The 21,950-nt window shown below is 41.1% G+C and overlaps 1 protein-coding gene across 1 annotated transcript in view; it reads left to right on the top strand.

Moving 5' to 3' along the window:
- The first annotated feature begins 2,126 nt into the window (after positions 1 to 2,126).
- Positions 2,127 to 21,950, top strand: part of LOC150090439 (uncharacterized) — a 111,887-nt gene continuing 92,063 nt past the window's right edge. The window contains exon 1 of the mRNA XM_090389884.1: positions 2,127 to 2,261. Within this exon, the coding sequence (XP_090246010.1) occupies positions 2,228 to 2,261 (34 nt within the window). The 5' untranslated portion in view covers positions 2,127 to 2,227. The remainder of the gene's footprint in view (positions 2,262 to 21,950) is intronic.

Below are 21,950 nucleotides of genomic sequence, written 5' to 3'. Positions count from 1 at the left end.
TTATTCATTCAAGTGCTGTTTTCTGGAATAACCTTCCTTCATACGTATTTCCTGAAAATTACAATCTACAGAAGTTCAAGTCCAAATATCTTCTTTCGTCTTCTTAACCTCCAATCCAAGCACGGTACTAAGTACTATAGGTTCTAATACCTCTCGTGTTTGGGGTTCACATAAAAAAAAAAAAAAAAAAAATACGCAGCTGGTACCTGGTACAAAAAGGCCAGTGAAGCTGCAAACCTAAGAATACTTGATTCCATACATAGAATCATGCTACTCACACACGCTCTGAAAGTCATCGCTGGAACCCTTTCCTTAGACCTAGAGGTGGTGAGGAGAGGCATCCTAGCCGAGTGGTCAGGAGCGCGAGTGCAGTAGCACACGCTCTTTGAGTGGACCGGGGTTGAAGTCCGTGACTGGTGAATACGGTTAGCATTTGTATCGATTGATTTATTGTAAACTCCACTGACCTGGTGGTCGTGTCTGAGGATAAACAAGAACATTTATCCTCCACGAGCTCGCTAAAGGCAATGCTTGTACACACTTTGACTTGAACGGAGATCCAGGAAAAAGCCGCATTGCGGAAAAAGAAGACTCCAGACCCACTTGCTGCAGACATGGCAGGCACGATGGGATGTCTCCATCAAAGGCCGGATAACAAAGAAATTCTTTCCAAATGGAGATAGATTCCAATCTAAATTACCAACCTGGTACGGACCTGGTCTGTTTGTGACGTACCTACTCACAGGACATGGTGCCTTAAATGCCAAACTAACAACTCCGGGAATAATTGAAAGTCCAAATTGCACTTTGGCGATCTAGAAACTTGGTCGCACCGCATGTCTGATTGCCACCAATACGACGACATCCGCTGCCAGCTGGTGACAAGACTACAACATCCACCCAAGGACCAGGAGCAATTCATCCTGGACGATAAAGAACCATATATGGCATTCACCGAATTTGCGCAGAAACTGTTTGACAGACGCCGAGACACAGTGGCCCAATAAGCAAATAACAACGCAACTGGAAAGTATACACATACATATTATGAATTTTTTTTTTTTTTTAAGGTCCTAGCCGCCGAAATCTCAGAGAACTAAGCGGCAGGACCTGCCAGAGTAACTAAGTCTACTGGGTTCCTGGTCTGCCTCCACGGGGCAAACGAGGAACCCACACCCACAATGAAGGCAACGCGGAGATCAGGGAAACCCGTGATGCCCCGTGACATCGATATACCTTACTTTACCTTATGAGATCAGCTGCCAGGTAGCGTTGCTGCGCTACAGTTCGCATAGCGTTCAGTAATGTTCGGTCTTTATTCTTCTGTTTTAGAAATAAAAAGAAAAGAAAATTTCTCTTTATACTCCGGTCACGTGGTCAGAAGAGTCGACGAGAGTGAGAGAATACGAGAAACAGCGCTCTATTTAGCTATTTAGCGGTCACTCAAAGCACGTGCACTTATGTACTCTCGCGCTGTGAAGGGGATGATTTTCTAGTCAAGACACTAGCGGAAGGTTAATGAGCGTGCATTTGGCCAGGTGAAAGGTGAAAATACACATCGTGTACTTCACGGGTGAAAGGCATTCAGACAGAAAGGGTTGGAGGAGGGTGGGATCCAAAAATAAGTTTTAAATCTATAAAATTAATCATAATCATAATTAATCGGGATAATTTCATTAACACCACTCAGCAAAAATCTAATGAAAAGTTGTTTCAGTTTTTTGAAATTATTTGTGTGACGAATTAATGATGCAACCGAGGTCATAGTTCGAGGCTTTAAATGTTATTTTTCCGGATGAACGAAAGCGCGACGCTTACTGTCCCTCCTCGTCTCAATGCACCCTCGAAAAGCTCGTTGTTTATAACTGGGACAAGGGAGGTCTCGTGCAGAGACCTTTTCCTCTTCATTCAGACCGTCCGTATGTGGATCGCGGTGAAAATAGACGGATGAATCGTAAACGTACCACTGACCGTGTTCCCCCTAAAGGCAGCCGTCCCACTTACGGGACAGCCTCGCGTCGCGCGGAGTTTTCTAAAAATAACCGCCGCTCGCCGTAGGCGGCGCTCAAAGTCCGAGCTTCTGCGCCGTCTGTTTTCTTGCACCCGATCTTACTTCATGCGCTGCTGGCGGAGTTTCGTATCACATGCGTCGTGGAACCCCGTGCCTTCAGTCTGACCCTATTGCGCGTGCCGTGCGGACATATTGGAGTTAGTGCGTGTCTACACCATGAAGTCGGAAATTGCGGCGGCTGCCCTTCTAGGTGAGTGCCTTTGCTCGGAATATTGACGGGTATTTCGTGACACGACGGACATCTCGTCGGGGGTGGAGTGCGTGTGTGGTCCGTACAACAAAGGTCGGGCCACAGTTCGACGTAAGTGTGAATCTTTTGAGTGTTATTTGGTTTTTCCGATGTCGGAGGCAACGTGTGGTATTACGATGCTGCGCGCGATACGTGTTTGGTCACCCACTTGTGGTCTCGCTTGCCAAAGGGGTTTCCGAATTTCTTTATTTTACAGTTTGCCGCTGGGACTCTTTGGAAGCGCGAAAGGCACTTTGCCACGAACTTTGACCGTTCTGCGGTCAAATTTAAAACCGGACTTCTTTGTCCTTTGACGAAAAGCTCTGACAGTGGATGTACGTGGCCCCCAGATATACGTAATTACGCGTAAACATTTAACCTTATTTATATTTTTGATAACATGTTCCCTTTGGAAAGTTTTTTGATTTTAGTTAGAGAAATAATTTTGGAATTCCGGTGCATTTAGGGTTGCCAACTGTCTCCAGGCCTGCAGCCCGATTTCTGTACTTAAACCATAATTCTTCGGGTTTCAGCCATAAGTAAGGAATGCCAGTTAATGACTAGGGGTTGACAAAAAGCGCGTGGACGAACTGAATGCTTTCTCCTTCCTTGGGTAGAGGATCTCCACCCTCTGGAGGAGAGAACACGTTGAATCTCTGGGTCTAACTGAATTTGTAGATGGTAACCCTACTTATATCCCAAGGTTTAAGTAATCCTCTAGTTGTATATTGCGTCAAGTATACCTTGGTCACCGATAACTATTTATTTATAAAAAAAAAAAACAAAAAAAACCCGTTTTTTTTATTTCTCCTGTTCCCCTGTAACTCAAATCTAGAAGTTGGAAGATCTTAAATTTTGTTCAGACAAACATCTTGGGAACTCCACTCGCAACGAATGCATTCCAAGGATTTTCTTATTGCGATGAAAACAAAATGAATAAATTTTTCGTTTATACTCCGGGACGACCAAACGGTCAGAGGAGTTCACAAGATAGACAGAATGCAAGAAACGGCCCCTGGTTTGAAACTGTTGTGTTTCTAACTTAATAAACCGCAGTGTCCATTCGGGTTCATAAAACATATTTGGTGTTTTAAATTTCATCTCAGTTTCCGAAAGGAAACTGAAACCGCCGTTTCCTTTCGGAAATGAGATTTCTCGCTAAGTTCGTGAATGTTACGCAACGACCAGGAACACGCGGTGGAAAATCTGTATTTACTTTTCTTTCATAATTCGAGGAAGTGAAGGGAGGTCTACACTATCGTTTTCACTTTGGCTTACGATTGAATCATTCGTCGTGGTTACGTAAAAATGACACGCGTTACCACATCGAGTAAAATTAGACGATCTGCGATAGAATTAGGACAGAATTTTGATTTTAAATTGTGCAACGCCAAGGACGTAGAGCCAACACCCTTCCCCAGGGTGTTCGTAATAAATATTCCACGAACTAATTAGGCTGTCGTTAACATAAATATTTTTCACGTTCCTTTTCAAATCTCCCGATTGCACTTTTTTGCCAGTAGGTTGCATTTCCTGCTGTTTGGAGGGAGTCATTGGCCCATGGTTGTACTGTTAAATACTCTTCTTATAATTCCAGTCTCTTGGTTATAACTGGTTATCAATGGCCGTTATTGAATAGGGGGAAATGACCTTCATACTTATGTAACAATATTTGGCACCCTTCTGGCACAGAGCCGTCCCGACCCAAGGTTTCTTGGGAAATAAAGTGATTTTAATAATAATATTGCACACACCCTGTTTATAAATAAGGAGCCCATAGAAAATTAAGTTCTCCTTCACATGGCGCGTCGAAGATAGCCATCATTCTTCTTCGGATCCCGTTTGTATCCTTTCACTTCGCTGTTGCAGCCATAATGGCAATTACAAAATCCTCGATAATTTTCCATCTCATATTGCTCTCTACAATATATTCAATCCATCACTTGTGAGTCTTTTCAATAATTGTCCATTTTAATCCTCAATTGCATTCTGCTTTGGTACATTCCAGTTCCAGGGTAGATAAATGTCTATGGCCACTTTTGCGCATAAAAGACTGCTGCATAAGCTGGAGCAATGTGGAATTAAAGGCAAGTTGCTGCTATGGATAAACGAATGGTTAATTGGAAGAAGAAGACAGAGAATGGTTATCAATGAGCACTGCCCTTCGTGGATTAATGTTATCAGTGGAATACCCCAAGGATTCGGAGCTTATCCCATTGTTGCTTTCAATATTTATTAACATCGGGCTTAATTTCAAAGTTTGCAGATGATAGAAAGGTTGGCAGGGTGGTTAACAATAGTAATGACGGTATGCTACTGCAACACGGATTTATAAAAACCAGGTCTATGGGCCGAAAAATGGCAGTTGGGGCTTAATGTTGAGAAATGCGGGTTATTGCATATTGGTAGCAGTAATCTCAGAGTAACTTATCAACTGGCGACACTACACTCAGGGTATTTTAATTTTTATTTATTTTATTTTAATAATAACAAGATACACAACAGGCAACCATTAAGAGCGTATCTGAGAGCAGAACGATGAACAGTTGATAATAATCATAAGAAATACAACAGAGAGATAAACCATTGATGTTGATTCAGATATTAAAATCATGTGTACAAAAGAAGTATGCATTAAGTTAACTTACCGGTAAAACAAATAATAAATTAATTAATTAAAGAAGAAAAAAATAAAAAAGCTACATTAGTTAAATGAGAGGCAATCTCTTTACAATTCAAAAGAAGAGACTTACTTCTGATGCAGTTCATTAGCGATTGTCAATGTCAGAGTTATTTGCTGATTCTGTTCAGTCAAGACCAAACAGTGTACGGTTCCTAACTTCTCTACAAGGAGCATTGAAGTTGATTTTGCTAAGGATATCGGATGCTTCATAAGTTCCAGTGATTACTTTAGCTAGAACGGTGATGTCAGCAATAACTGTTCTATGCACAGAGGTAATCGCACAGCAATTTATAATACAATGAGTGATAAAATAGAGGATTACGGAACGTAAGGTAACGGACAATTTTTTGGACTGCTTCAATTTTGTTTGTCTTTGTGTGAGGATTCCAAATGGGTGAACTGAATTCGAGGATTGGCAGAACAATAGTTTTATAAAGGATAACAGCATATCTGTAGTTTTTGAACTTGTATGTGTTCCTTTTGATGAATCCCAGTGTTTTGAATGCCTTTCTGGTCATTTTAAGGACATGAGCATTAAATTTAACACCACTGTAGAAGAGAATCCCCAAGTCGTTGGTCACACCTTTCGATGATCACAGAGTTAATACTGTACTCCGTATTTATTCGTTATGGGGATCAGCAGGATGAGAAAGAGATTACTTTGCACTTTGAGGGGTTAGTAGTCAAGCCATTTAGAGATAGCCACAGAGAGAATTTAATGGGGCGAATTGAAGCTGTTGAAAATCGGTAATCTCCTTCACTGCTGAGTAAATCTTAAGATCATCTGCATAGAGAGCAACTTGAACATTGGAGGCGCAGATGAAAGAAGGAAGGTCATTTTATGAAAACAATGAAAAGTAGAGGACCTAGGGGGAGCCTTGAGGTACTCCACTTACTGATATAAAACGGTCCGAGTTCAAATGATTGACAATAATGCTGAAGGAACGATGTGTAATATAGCCATGGGAGCAAAGGATTAGGAATACCGTACACTTTAAGTTTTTCCAGACATTATTCGTGAGGGACTTCATCAAATGCCTTAGTGATATCTGTGTAAACAGCATCAGCTCGAAGATAGTTATCAATAGCTTCAGAGATATATTGCCAGAAAGAAAGCAATTTTGTGACTATTGACTTTCCACTGCAATAACTATGTTGATTCTGACCAATGAAAGACCTGAAGTATTCGAAGAGATGTTTGTGTACTGCTGTGTCGAAGAGTTTTGCAAGGAAATGTAGTAGTGGCATGTGATGCAAGAAAGCAAGTGTATGAGCTTATGCAGCATCAGCCAAAAAAAAAAAAAAAAAAATCACACCAAATGCCTGTCCAGTTCCTCCTTAAATTTATTCAACCTATCAACTTCCACAACGACAGATGGAAGTTTGTTCCAACAATTAACCACCCGCTGGCTAAAGGCAAATTTCCGCACATCTATTCTGCATCTGTCTTTTCTTAATTTGAATTTATGCCCCCTTAGGTTCGTAATCTGAAAAAGGGGGAAGGATCCCATTAGAATTCAGCGTGCTAAACCCATTCAAGGCCTTATACACCTCAATCAGATCACCGTGTAGGTGTCTAGTCTCCAGCCACTGCAATTTGCAGAAATTAAGCCTCTCTTGGTAAGAGGATCCCTTCGGCAATGGGTCGGTAATCAGTTACATCATTTTTATTATCTTTTTTGAAAACTGGAAATATATTGACCGACTTAAAGTGCTTCGGATACTTCCCCAGCCTGAGAGATAAGTTGAAGATCCGAAGTATGAGGCGCTTTAGAGTAGTGACATTCTTTTTACAAAATAAGACAGGAATGTCATCTGGACCTCTAGCGTAGTCATTTTTCATGCTTTTTAATGCTGACTTTAAATCTTCATCTGTGATAAAGAGGTTGATGAATGTAATGGAGAATGAAAATCACTTGGGTATAATTGTGCACTCAGACCTAATTCTCTGAGAGTGCAGACATGCTGCCAGGACAGCAGAAGGGGTTTTTTTTTTTTAATAATACACAGAAACTTTACTAGAATATGTGAGAAACGAAACCTGACATTGGAGCAAGTAGGGAAAAAGCGTATACTGCAGAACCTCATTGGGTTAATTCACCAGATAACTTTTGTTATTCGTGCGGTGATTACACAAATTCTATTCCGTAACAACCCTGTTAAAGAAAGATACGAACTTTATTTTGGCTGCAAATTAGGTGATCAAGACAAAAGTGGGCTTCTCATATATGCTGCGTAAATGAGCCACTGAAAACTTGGAAATCCTTTTGGAAACAGTTTTGGATTGGGAATTTATCACGAGGCTATCAAAATCTCGATTGCAATATTTAGACTCTTTTCTCCCAGAAAATCTTGGACAAGTGATGAACACGGTGGTAGTTTTCATCACGATATTTCTGGCATGAGGAAATATTAGTGAGGAAGATGAAAGCCCAATATTACTGAACGTTGATCGGAGAGTCTTCTGATCATCACCAAAGTAATGTTTCCTCCATTTACTGCGATACTGTTCAAATTGCATTTAAATTTTCAATTCGAGTAACCTGCACTCCTCTGTAAATCTGTGTGTGGTATAGGTAACAAGATTTACACACGGAATCGTCAACAAAATGAGGAACACGGAAATTGAAGCGAACCTTTCCAACTGTTATTAATACCGAAGTATCGAAAACAGAAGTGATGTACCGAGAATACGGTGATGCCCAATAAACAATAAGTTGCAGTGATCGCATCATCTGTGAAAATGTTTGGAAAGAAATTGAATTTAATCTGAATCGACGATTGAAAATTGCGGTGAACTGAACTGGAAATAGTTTTATTTGAAAGACAAGGAACAGAGTGATCCTCACAAGTGGTGATTGAGTTGGAAAGGACTCGCTGTAAACGTGCGTGTAAAGATTTGTTCAAGAGACTGTAGGAGGGAGATAAGACCAGATTAAAGCTCGTAATGCGAAAACTAAGAGGAAGAAAAGCTGTCGTAGAATCGGCCATAAAAACACCTAAATGTAGCGTTCATATCTTTTTCTTAATCCGTCCAAATACAGCGCTATGTAGGTCGCTACGTAATGACGTCATTGAAATGCCTGTATATCGTTGGATAAAAGCGTACACACGAAAGTGGTGTCCTAAATTGAATTTATGGGACTCTTGGAAGTTGTGTGGCGTAGATAATGAAAGGAAAGAAAAGGGTGCTTTATATATTGTCGAAATATCAATAATTTGGAAGAAAAAACAAATTTTGCTCTATTTACGATACTTGATTTATGTCAGCGTAATTTATGTAAAAGTCTACTTCCGATGAATGAATTAAACGCACGCGACACATCGGATAAACAACGCCAACCTGCCAGGCCAGTCTCGTGGTGACCTAGTGCCTGAAGGCGAAAAGGTTTAATGACTGACCCAATAGGCGAAAGTCATGTAACTGTGGAAATGAACTCGAGTACGCCGAGGTTATTCATAGCTCTGTGAATGCTGATTCACATCTCGTTTCAGTCACGATGGGTTGAAATGATTTTATTAAAAGTATTTCGGTTAATACCATTTTGTTCTTCGTACTGGGTTCTCATTTGATATGATAAAATCTGTCGCTGGAATCTGAGTCTGAACATTTTGAGGCCATCTGCAGATTTTCATTCTGGTAATAAAAAAGTAGCCCGTAGACGGGTTGTGGCATTTATATTACAAGATCCCTAAAGAAAACATTACAGACGTCTGTAGTTGGAACCATGCCCAGAGGCGGATAACCAAAAGATCCAAATCACTTTAAACACATTTCAACAGAGTGCACATTACTAAAGAGAGATAGAGAGATAATCTTTAATGTCCTGCACGGCCAAAAAGCCAGGGGTTTACATTTTTACAGCCTCCCGAAACTTCCGGAAAAATAGAACAATTAATTTACAAAAACAGGTAATTTTACAAAAGAAAACATATTTTGATACAAAGGAGAGAACTCCTTACGAGAGTTAGGTCTGATTCAGCTGGCTTAACATCGAGATAAGAGCACGAGCTCAATCAGACAGGAACAGATGCAAGGTACACATCAGTCATTGCTGATTAGTCCTACTAGTCATAATTTTTTTGCTGTAAGTCCGGTCAGCAGCGAATTTGTTCAGGTCGGCGTCAAGTGCCTGGGTTTGCTTGAACATCTGCTGAGGGAGGAACCTGTCCGAGAGATGGAGTCGTGCTGAATGCGAGTAGAGCTCGGGATTGGCCCTAGGGGCAGCAGGGGGAATCCTCCAGCCACACGTATCCCAGAATGAAGGTGTTGCGATTATGCCTGTTATCATCTTGACTGTTGCTAGGAGGCGTTGGTCGTCGACTAAGGTGGGAAGCCGTGGAATCCCGAGAGAGTTGGCAAGCTGCGTGGTACGAATCTGAGCTGGAAGGTTGTGCTTCCTGTTGGCCCACTTTAGGAGTCAGAATTCTGTGGCAAAGAGTGGTTTCTTTATTGATGGTGCCGCTGACGCCCAAATTTCAGCAGCATAGAGTAAAGGTGGAAAGATGATTGTTCTTATGTACCTCACAGTTGTCTTTTTATCTCTGATATGAAGGAGATGCTGTTTTGCTATCCACCGGAGTCTTGAAGCACGTGTGAAGAGCATGTCTATGTGGGCGTTGAATCGAAGTTTGGAGTCGAATACAACTCCCAGATCACGATGGCTGGACACAATTGGGATGAGGGTGTTGCCGACCGAAGGCTGGAGAGAAGGAGTTTGAGAGGACCTTATAACTGTCCCTTTACGAATACCGTTTTTCTTATAGACCTTTTCGCATTCATCTGACCATATCTAGATGTTCGCCATCACCACTCTACTAGGAACCCTTTTTTGATAATTCGCAATAGCTTCAGTGAAAGTGCCCAGATTGACAATCTTTCTGGAGGTGGAAGCAGCCTGTGGCAATGTTTGACCTGTCCTCCGTACTGACGGTAAACTGCCCACCGTGAGTATCTCCGCTGCGCTCGCGTTCCTTGGTGTTGCTGGTCCTTGCCTGCGTAGTGCCAGCCTCGTAAATGTTGCTCTACTGTAGTGGTCCGGCTCCGCAGACCGACGATGGGAAGTGCCTCCTTGGAAGGCGCATTATAGCCATAGTAGCTTATGCGCCATTAAACTCCCATAACAACAACAACAAGCCTCCTTGGTGATCGCGATCTTCAGCTTTGCAACACTCTTACTGGCAGATTTTTCGGTCTCAAATACTATTACTCTGGTTTAACAGGATCGCAAAAAAGCCGTTTATTATATCACGAACAACTCTTAACAACTTAAAACACTCCCGGCTGCATTTCATCTTAGCAACGAGCATCCTGGTTTTGTCTGGACTCATTTGCGGACTTTTTGACGTTCCTGATATTAGGGAATTGGTTAGGGACCTTAAGCAGATCTATGCCTATCTCTTGAAAGGGTCCTGAAAACATTGATGGATTGAAAAGCTTCTTCCGACCAACATTCCAAGTTTTACAGCAGGCTGACAATAATAATAAATTTTGTACGGCCTGGATTTTCTTCCAAATGCAGGAGGAAAATTCTGACAGTGTCACCTTTCGTTGGTAGTTAGCGCTCGTGATTGCAGAGGCTGATAATATGAAGTACCATTGAAGCCACAATAAAATATCACACTTTTCATGAATGGTGTACATAAAGAGAATTGGTAAATTGTACGCAATAATATTTTACAACTGATGCATTTATAACACAGAACAAATTGTCGCTCAATATAAGCATGAATATTTTGTAATACTGATTTAGAATCTGTGTACCATCTTGTTTTTATTGTTGTTTTTGTATATAGAATGTAACCATTGGCCTTCTATTTGAACAGCTCTACACGGATGTACTCCTGGAAAGACTGATACTGTATTTTCATCTTCCGCTAATGTATTATACAGTGTGGTTATACACTGAATGACCACTTTAATAGGTGCATCTACTAGGATTCTTCGTGGCACTGATTCAGCGAGATGCTGGTCGGTGTTGATTCAGTCTTTCGTCTTGCTGATTTCGTCTTGCTTGCCCCCACTGAACTCACAGTAGTCCTACGTATTTGCCCACCTACTTCAATGGTGCTTCCATTGAAGGAGATCTCATTTCATGAAAAGGGTAAGCGTGCCTAATAAAGTGGCCACTCGATGTAATTATGTTGTTATCCTCGAGGTATATTTACCGAATTGAGGAATTTAGAATGGACATTATCCAGACAGTGCGGACAGACATTTAGAAAACTGCGCCGGTATCAGCGTGTCTAAATTGGCAGTGCAGTTTCCATGTATATCATGGAGAATGCAGGCGATGCCTGTTTGTATGTGGGCAACACAAGGGATCGCTCATTTTGTAATACAAATAGACACAACAGTTACAGTATTTCTTGCTCTAATGAGAGGGTAATCAGAGCATGTTAAAAAAATCATTTTGTACGTGGGATGAAAGTATAACGTGGTTTTAATGTCATCTCTGGCAACGTCTTAATTTCTTTATCTAAAGAATTTTAATTCGATCCGTAGGAACCTCGCTTAGAGTATGGTTCTTGTTCTCTTGGCATCAAGGGAACATTGCGCTAATTTGAAGGTACCAATATAGAAAGTTATGGATATAAACAAAGAGAAAAAACGATAGCAGATGGCGAGCAATATACTCAGGTCCATAAGAGGTTGGAGCCAAGCGAAAAGACCCTGAACACAGGGAAGGTTGATTACATTTAAGAGAAGTCCAGAAATGATTTTACCGAGGGAAGAGCGAGATGTACACTGGGAAATATAGTCGCATCAGTGTTTATAATACGGCGATATTTTTAGTGCTATCGGTGACCCGAATCATTCGATTTTTCACGCACAAAGGCGTCAGAGGATGCTTTTATAGCACGACTTTTGAGAGTGCGATGCGCTGGATCACGGTGAATACTTCGATGTAGGTCATTGGCTGCCGATGTATAAATACTTTTGTAGATATCCATTGGCGCATTTCTCAACTGTGGTTATTTTTGATTCCCGTTTTTCAGCTACCTCTTGTTTTCACACTTTCGTATCTTCAATTCAATGCAGTTGCGATTTCAATAACCGCTTTTCCTGTTCTTTCTCTCTTCGTACCATCGCTCTGAACTGTAACCCATTTCTGGCATCGGGATAGTGTCGAGGTTTCTGATTTTTACGAGCTTTAGCATATGCATAATACGGCTATTGTCTTCATGTCCATCCTTATACCATCCCAAGATGATTACTCTCTGGCATTAAGTGACGCCATAGTGAGATGACAGCCAGCTCTGTTGAGCTGTCAGCTATCAGTGGAAAAACAGTTTCAAGAAATCTTCAGATTGCCTTGAAACCGAGGGCTTCAGAAAAGGCACTCCACCGAACCTCTGAATTATTCAGTACTGTCCCCGTCTAAGTTTCGGTAATCTTGGTCTCATGAGAAGAGGCGTTTCTTTTCAAACGCAACATAGTTGTTTTATGATTCTCTTCCACAAAATATTTGGTAGTATCCATCAGGTGCATCTTTTTCTTACTACCTTGGATAATGTTTAACTTCTGGACAGCACTGCAGTACTAACTAAACTGAGGAAACTTGGAATTGATTCTCATTATGTAACACCATATTTTGAACGTTAACGATTTCTTACTTCATCCAAACTGGCCATCTTAGAATTCATCTTCAGAAGTTGTGGATGTTTAATCTTCTGGAAGTTTCATATTTTTGATTACGAAATATTTTTGGCTTACTGAAGTTTTATATAGCTGCATACAGTTAAATAATGCTTAAATCTTTCATAAAAACAAAATCCGCTCATGCGCACCACCAGACGGTGTCATAACCCAGAGGTAACATTTTATCCAACGGGTTTGTCACTGTTTCTGGAAATTGATATTTAAAACTTTTTGAAATATTGGAGGCAAGAATTAAAAAGAATAAAACAAAGTGAACGCGTGTGTTGACAGAAGGAAACAAGTTTCTTGAGATCTGCGTGTAAAAGTGACTTTGTACTGCATGATCGAAGATTCGTTTGATAGCGTATACTTATTTGTATCTTCGAAGAAATAACACCTTGGTGTCTCCAGATCGGGAGCTCCTGTTTTGTGTTTTGAAGCTACGTGCTGTTGTTATAGCAACGAGAGAGCGAAAGGATCGTATTGCGTTCTCAGACGTTTCTTAGCTTATCATGAAAAAGCAAGATGGCAAAACATGCAGATAAGTGAACCGCGAGCCATTTTCCGATTGCATTTCGTTAGTGGTCGCAGTCTGTTCGATTCAACCACAAACTTCTGTCGGTGTTCTGAGCGTTGGCAGATGGCACGGGAGGGTTGGAAGGCGGGGGGGGTCGACGATGTTTGCGTGCGAATGCGCGCGCGACAACCTACATTTCACGCCACGCTGGACGTTTTAAAATAACCCGGGCCGAAATGACAGACTTCGAACTTCATCAACCGGAACCAAGGTGTCCGTCACGAGACAATTTCCGTCTCGTGGGAGTCGCGTGGTAGAAACAATGGCGCGAAATGGTTGGGGGGGGGGTTGTAGAAAGGTGCGAGGACTCGGCATCCTCCACCTTCGAAACACAAAGTCCGCCGCAATGAAGGGTTGAATGCCGGAAGTGACGTCACTCAAATTCTTCGGTGCGAGCGAGTGAGATGGAAAATTTCTACCGCCTTCTTTTTTCTCCTTCGTTCCATCTCTGTCAGTTTAAGGACATCATCATGCTTATTGAGAGGAGCAGCTGTTTGCAAAAAAAGTGGAACCAGCTTGCGTCGCTTGCGCCGCCCCCTTAATCCCCCGATGCAATGTGACCTTGCAATCGACATCTGTAGGTAGGGTACATAGATTCGTCACGCCACGCCACGCCACGCCACACTACGCTCCCCCCCCCCCCCTCCTCGCATTCCGAAACCCAACCGAAGACAGCGAACTCTGGCGGAATGGAACTTGGAAAAACAATAATAATTATTGCACGAAGGCCGTCCATCCGACTTCGCTGTTGGGCGACTCGTTTTGAAAGTGCGATGTAACGGAGGGAAGAATATTTCTCCGTGCACTGGCGACTCGGTCCCTCAAGACAACAACTCTTTGCGTAATTTTGACACAAAAGACACGGATATCCGTGTTCTTCTGCAACAGCTGCAATCACATTTTTAAACGACTCTTCTGACGTCGACTGCAAACACCAAGAAGTATTCTCTTCCTCAGACGAACGAAGGGTAAAATAAAACGAAATTCTCGCCAGGGTGCCCGCTGACACGAAAAGCAAATGACGCAATCTTCGCGGTAAGAAGTACGTTTGTCTTACGTCTGAGATTTTCTTTAACAAGGTGCGCATTAGCGAGATGGGCAGCATTGTTCGGAAGGGCTTAGGCGTCCGCGGTAATCAGTTCCAGTCGGGTTGTTGGCTAAGTAGGGCACAGCCGTTCTGTCCAGCATCCGATGGCGGCGAAGGGAGAGTTTCATCCTTAAAGGAAGCGGTAGTTTTGTCATTTAAGGAGCGCATTACCACATCTTCTGTTCCCAATACCACATCGGGAAACGCGTAATCTCTTGAAATCATCTGAGACTTACCGTAATCTGCGCTAATCTTGCAGATGCCTCGACGATATCCGCCGTGACAAAATGGCTGTCCCAGTTATCAACCGTCTTGTACGTACAGTGGAGCAGAACGCGAAGAATGACCTCGAGTCCACGAGCCAATGTTTGAAATCAGACGCGTACAGAGAAGAATACCGGTATCCCATTCGACTACGTCATCTACGGATATGCTGTTGATCGCACGAACAGTTACAGCGGTCTTAGCAATGCCTGCATGCTCTCCTTGTTGGCTGCGGCATAAAGGGCACGAGTACACAAGAGTACGTGGAGCAACGAAAATTACGTTGGACTGCTCAGACCTCGTTTGATGCTGTCATCTTCAACTTCTGGATTCTTCGGTTACTGTCTGCCTTCATTTTTCCCTCTCCACTGAGCAGAACAAATTATTGCAGGCACCGCACTCTCCCGGGGATAACGTGGTGGGAGCAAATGGGGCCAATCACGATTTCTTCGCCAACGTTGTCCTTTGGGTGTGGAGAATTTCTCCGGTTTCCTCTTAATGTCAAAATATTATTTTTACTTCATTTTATTTAATGAAAACTCAATCAAACATGGTCCCACCCCTCTACAACCAATCAGCTGCTGGATGTATAGTATGATAGTTGTCGACATACGACATACAGGCACTTGCCAAAAAAAATTAGAAACCTGTATTCAATATCTATTAGGGCCACCTCTCGCCCGAATTAAAACCCCGTATATATAATGGAATGGATTGTACTAGGTGTCTGAGGGAGTTTAGTTCCAGATTTCACAATTCTTCCATCAGGATATTTGTTAGCTACTGTATTGTGTAGTCTGTAGAGACCTCCGAAGCTGAATTGCCCTTTCCAACATATCCCAGGCATCCTGAATTGGATTCAGATCCGGAGAATTAGGCGGCAGGAGTACCAGATGTCGGGAATGTTATTCGAACGATTCAGATATGAAATTTTCAGAGTGGTCAGTTGCGTTGTCATCTTGAAAGAATCCATCGCTGTAGGGATTAAAATAAAGCATTGCGGGCTGAAGTGGGTTCGATACGTAGAAAGATATTCATTGAAGATAACACGACCTTCCAATGCTTCCCTTTATGAGCAAACTCAGTCCATGCCAACACAACAAACCCTTCGGCACAATACTACCTCCTGCCGCTTGATTGGTGCACGTTAAGGAATCTACAGATCACCCCCAGCTTTATCAATACCTGAGGTAGTCTGGAATGGACATGTGTGGACTCTGTTATGTCATAAGTAGATTGCCTGTTGAGGTCTATTCAATCCCAAGGTTGAATAGTTCAAATAATTTACTTCCAGGCTAATGAATTGTAGGTGTATACTGGAGAGCGGAATTATTGGGTCATGCCATTTGGTAAGCTGCTGCTTTTTCGCCTGCAAAATACCATATGTTTTTCCCCACCCAGCTATTTAAAATGATGGTGGGAAGGCGAGTCCTCCATCCTACACCAGGTTAAAATTAGGCGATGTTCAACGGGAATGTATTTGGTTCCTCCGTATATACACTCCCGCCTAAAGTTTGGAATCATAGCGTATGACAAAAGGTTTCATTAATATTTTTTGAAATTAGCTATGACAGTGTTAGGTTTAATATAAATATTTCAGATTTTTATGAAGCATTCCAAAATTTACAGCAAAAAAAAAATCGAAATGATTAATATTAAGTATACTGATTTTTCATCAACATATACTCCCCGAGATTTTATCACTGCTTTACACAGACGTGCCATTCTGCCAATTAATATAAAATTGTCTTCAGTAATGATTCCATTGCTATCTGCAAGGTTCCCCATAAATTGTGTGAAGTGGGCAGAGCACGGAATGGGCGATCTCGATGATTCCATAAAAGTTCTATTGGGTTTAAGCACATCATACTTTGCAATAACCCTTTCTGTTGTTTAGTTGATAGAAAGTCCCTTACGAGCTTAGAGGTGTACTGCGAGTCTCGTTGTAATATAAAATTTATTCCTCAAAGTCGAAGTCTAGAGGATATTGAATTATATTCAATAATGTTTTTATAGCCTTCTTTTCTTAAAATTCCTTCTATTCTGACGACGTCTCCCACTTCAGAAAAACAGAAGCGCCCCAGATCGTTGTGGAACAACCACTGTAGGCAGTAAACAACGTGGCACCATTTTTTATTGAGTTGAAAATTTGGATTCATCCATCCACAGTACATTTTTCCACTCTTCAGTTGTTGATGGCTTTTAGCCCAGTCCAACCGTTTCTTTCGATTTTCCAGTTTTAATAAGGTTTTTTAAACGACTACATGACCATGAAATCCTGCTTGTTTAAGAGGAAATTTGACAGTGGATGAAGAGACGGGAGTTCCTCTGTTCCTATTGAACTGTGTAGAAGCGTGAGAAGTGTGATTCCATACTTTTAGGCGGGAGTATATGTCAGCAATATTTACAGTTTCCCCTTTTTTAAATTTAATTGGTCAATGAGCTGATTTTGTATAATTAATTCCAGGCTAGTGGATGGCAGGCGACTTTCATTCTGTTGCATCTGAATACTACTGTGGCGTAAATCCTCGAGCAGTAGTTGGCGTTCCTTTGAAGTTACGATGAATTTGATATCATCTGTATATATCAGGATTTCTTCAGATAAAGCAAGAAACAGTTCCAAGGCTGTCGCAAAGAGGAAAGACGAGAGTACACCTCTTTGTGGTATACTTCCAATAATTGTCACTTAGGAGAGTGTTGGCTTCTCTTCAGTTCTTCCGTACATTTCGTTGGATATTTGTTGTGTTCGCTGTTAAATAAGAAATTAGTTTACGGTCCAAGAAAATCACACAGGGTCGCAACAGTTCAAGGTTAAATTCAAGAAATGGTTATATTTTGTTATCATCACTTGGATTTGAACATGCGACTTGGATAAATCTGTACTTTAACCCCGATCACTCGGTTGCAATCAGAGTAGCTTATATATAATTATGATGACCTTGGTAAACTTTTGTTACAAGATATTAAAAGTAGTCAGAGATTATGGGATAAATCACATTTTTTCAAACTTTTTGAGTACACGGTTTTAACCAATCGGACACTGAAATATCATTGGCAACTAGGGCCATATTGCGTCGTGCATATTGTCTGTAAATTGCGCATTTTTTGAGATCGATTTTGTGTTTGCTAGACGAAAAATCCGAATTTCCGGGAGAAAAAACCATGCTATCCTCGCCCGACTAATTCAGTCACGTTGTGAAAAAGAGGCCATAAAAAATTGAACTCAAGTCTTTTCCACCCGGTGCGGAGAGGACGGTGATTATATCAACTGTGCTAATGCGACATGTTTATACTTGTTAAGCAACATGTTTATACTTGCAGTATAGCGTATCATTCTAGTACTGATTACATCTATCTTATGTTTGCACTGAAATATTCGGGTACAGCTGGATCCCGTAACTTTCAATAGCAATCCGAGTTGTCTAATTTCCGTGATTAGCTCGCAGTAGGGCGTCAGCACTACTGAAACAATCTTTTGTCTTCAACACGTCCATCCTTCTACACCTAACAACTCAGCTTCCAGTAAACGGAATTTTGACACTTTCAGAAACATCAGGAATACTGTATAGAAGTGGAGGCCAGAAGTATATCCAACTCTAATAGGGAACTAAATGACTTTGTAATAACTAAGAGGAAAGTGGAGGAAAAATTGTTGAAGCTAAACGTAAGGAAGGCACCTGGGGTGGACGCGATCTATCCAGTTATATTAAAGGAAGTGGCAGAGGAAGTAAGCCAACCCTTTACCACAATTATGAGAGCATCCTTGGACTGGAGATATGCAAATGTATCCCCGGTTCACAAGTAATTACACAACTGTTAATTTAACTCCTGTTCCCGGGTACATAATGGAATCACTAGTTAAAGAAACACTGCAGGATCATCTAGAGAAGACTTCAGTTATAGTTCAGACACAGCATGGGTTTGTTAAGGGGAAGTCTTGTCTGACCAATTTGATTGGATATTATGATGTAGTCACAAAGGAACTGGATGCAAAGAATAATTTTGATATCATATACTTGGATTTCAGGCAAGCTTTTGATAATGTTGAACATAAAAGACTGCTGTACAAATTGGAGCTGTATGGCATTAAGGACAAGTTGCTATAATAGATAAAAGGGTGGTTGAGTGGGAAAGGGCAGAGTAGTAATCAATGGACACTGCTCTTCATGGACTAATGTTATTAGTGAAGCCCCCCAGGGTTCGGTGTTATTTTTCCATTGTTTTTTTTTTTATTTTTTGTTTCCATATTTTTAAATGATATTGATGAAAGTATATCAGGTTTAATATCCAAGTTTGCAGATGATACAAAGCTTGACAGGGTTGTTAATGATGATAGACTGCTGCAGCAGTATCTAGAAAAGTTAGGCAGATGGGCAGAGAAGTGGCAACTGAAGTTTAATAATGACAAATGCAAAGTACTGCGTATGGGTAGCAGTAACCCCAGAGAAACGTACCAACTGGGTGGTACGTTTGCCTGAAATCACACTCAGGATAGTGGAGAATGAAAAAGACCTTGGGGTAATTGTGCAGTCAGATATAAAGTTCTCTGAGCAGCGCAGATGGGCTGCCAGAGCAGGTCATGGAGTTTTGTCAATGATAAATAGCAATTTTGCTAGCAGAGACAAGGAGATGATTATCCCTTTTTATAAGGCAGTGGTCAGGTCACACCTTGAGTACTGTATACAGGTCTGCAGGCCTCATTTTAGAAGAATGTAGAGTTGCTAGAACAAAGAAGGGCAACAAGGTTGGTGAGAGGAACAGAGGGGTGCGCTTATGAAGAAAGGCTTAAGTTCTGCAAGTTGCAGCATCTGGAGACTAGGCACCTGTGGCATTGAGGTGTACAAGGCCCCTTGAATAGTTTGAGTAGGCTCAATGCTGATGGGATACTTCTGCTTGCTCAGATTAAGAACCTGAGGGGGCATAGATTCAAATTGAGGAAAGACAGTTGTAGAATAGATGTGCGAAAATTTTCCTTTAGCCAGCGGGCACTTGGCTGGTGGAAAAGACCTCCATCCCTTGTTGTGGAAGTTGATAGCGTAAATAAATTCAAAGAACTGGACTAACTTTTAGAGCAAATCGATGGGTGAAATGGAATTTTTTTTTTTTTTTTTGGCTGATGCTGTATCAGCTTGCTTCCTTGCATCCTATGCCTCTACTAATGCTAAAAACATTTCCCTGGATGCTATAAATTATATTTTTATTTGGAAAATGCTTTAAACCTTATTAACCTTGAGGTCAACTTGTTGCAAACATATCCCTCGCTTTTACATAATGATTCTTCAATATTTCCCGTATGCAATTGTCATGTGAAAAGTCAGGAAATATCGATTGCTCAAGACTCTTTCTTGTACAATCAATCAAATGAAAACTGCTAAATCATGACAGCGAGCCATTGAATCACACGAATCATCCGTCAATGACGAGTGAAATTCTGACCCATAACGATGGATTTAATTATCTGTTAAAACACCTTCTGGCTATTGCAAACTCGTTAACGTATCGTTATGCTCGATTGATATGATTCACTCTGCAACGCTCACCACTATAACATGACACTCCGAGTAGGCTGCAATAGTTCGACAACCTTCAGAAGTTACTTCAGCGGTTTTCAGCACCATATAATAATTTTAAGGGTTTACATACATCAGACTTCTGCTATATTATATGAAGAAAGATATCGTTCCCAACAGTCAATCCTGTCTCTAACATAAACATCTTTTTATAAATCTGACTTTGAGAATCGGATATTCAGCCGATTAATCAAATTCTGATTCCTGCCAACAAATCTCTGAAATTGTACCAAAATGCATCAATTTCCGGACCTCGTCTGATTTCTGAGGTCATCTGTAAATTCCTTGCTGCCTCTTAAAACAGCTCACAGTTTTCTCTTCTGCAAGATCCAATTCCCCTCAACGATGACAACATCCTTAACTGTATTTACCCGTGCAACGAAGTTAGAGTTTGCCTTCAAATAACAACTTTTATTCTGACACTAATCGTATGTCTGTTCCCTTTTGGAAAAAAAACAAAATTCTAAATAGTAAAGCATATTTACTAAAGCTCTTCTACCTTTCCTTACAAGAAGGCATCTATCTGTTCGCTTCAAAAATACGTGCACACAACAGCTCATCTTTAAAAGGATATAACGACTCGATAAATAACTACAGTCCAATATCTTTTCAGAATAACATTGATCGCGTAAATCAATCCATCATTTTTGATACTGTAATCCACAGGCGTTTATCTAACTCATTGAAGAGCCTTTCGTGGCTCAACGACACAGACTGGATGTTGTTTTTACTAATACTGCAAGTACATTTGATAAAGTCCCACAAAACATTCTTATTAGCAATTAAAGGAGTTAGAACCCTCTGCTTCTCTAATCTAAAAGAAATCCTGTGGTGGGAAAGACTTTCCGACCACGACTTTCCAAAATTGAATTTTCCCTCTACGTTTCATTTGCAATTTTTGAAACCAGAATTTGAAACTTTACCAAAAGGTCAGAACCTCTGCTTTAAAGATATGAAAACCAAATGTTGTTGATAGATTTGCACCCAAAATAAGTCCAACCGTTTCCGTTTTCTCTGGTGTCCCCCCCCCCAAATAATTGTCGATGACTTCTGTAGGTGTATTTAACCTTCTCGTAGATATATGAACTTCAAAATAAATGTTTATGCAAGGGTTGTGATTAGTAAGTGGCATTTAAGTTCTTTGAATCCTAACTTCATAAGGAAGTGGAAACTGAACTTTGCCCTTTCAGTAATATATTTATGTTCTCAGCCAATTTAAGTGCACACCATCAATTCAAATGGGGATTTTGTTATAGTAAAGCACTGCAGAACGCGCATGAGTCCCTTTCTGCCTTGTTATTACATTTTCGCTTAACTCAATTCCACTCGCCGCAGAGAAGCAGCTGCAGGCTAAGAAATTTCATTTCTGAAACAACACGTTTGTATAATTTACACCCTCTGCAGCTATTAAACGATTTTCCTACGAAACGCGAGATTCCATTGCAGCTGTAACCTGCATCTCGTTCTGTTCATAGCAGCTTATTAATTATTCAGGTGGACCAATGCAGCAAAGAGTCTCCGGTTGACTCGTATAATCTGAAGGAGCAGACATCTTAATATTCGCCGTTGACCATCCCATAAACAAACGGTAATTTCAAGTCAAACCATTCATGGAGATAAAATTTAATTTGACACACACACACGTATTGAGATCGTCTTCGCCAGTTCAGTTATTGATATTAAATTTCAGTGCTACGAGAGGATTTATCTCTAGCTGCCGTCATCGTTGAGCTGGAAAGAATGTCCCATATTTCATGTTCTCTTATTGTGATCGTTAGTCCACTTGGATATGAGCTCCCTCTGGGTCAACTGGAGGATATCAAGGCG

This window comes from Mastigoproctus giganteus, chromosome 2 (genome assembly GCF_048544385.1).
Source record: "Mastigoproctus giganteus isolate SK-2022 chromosome 2, ASM4854438v1, whole genome shotgun sequence".
NCBI lineage: Eukaryota > Metazoa > Arthropoda > Arachnida > Uropygi > Thelyphonidae > Mastigoproctus > Mastigoproctus giganteus.
This window is presented reverse-complemented; position numbering and strand designations above follow the sequence as displayed.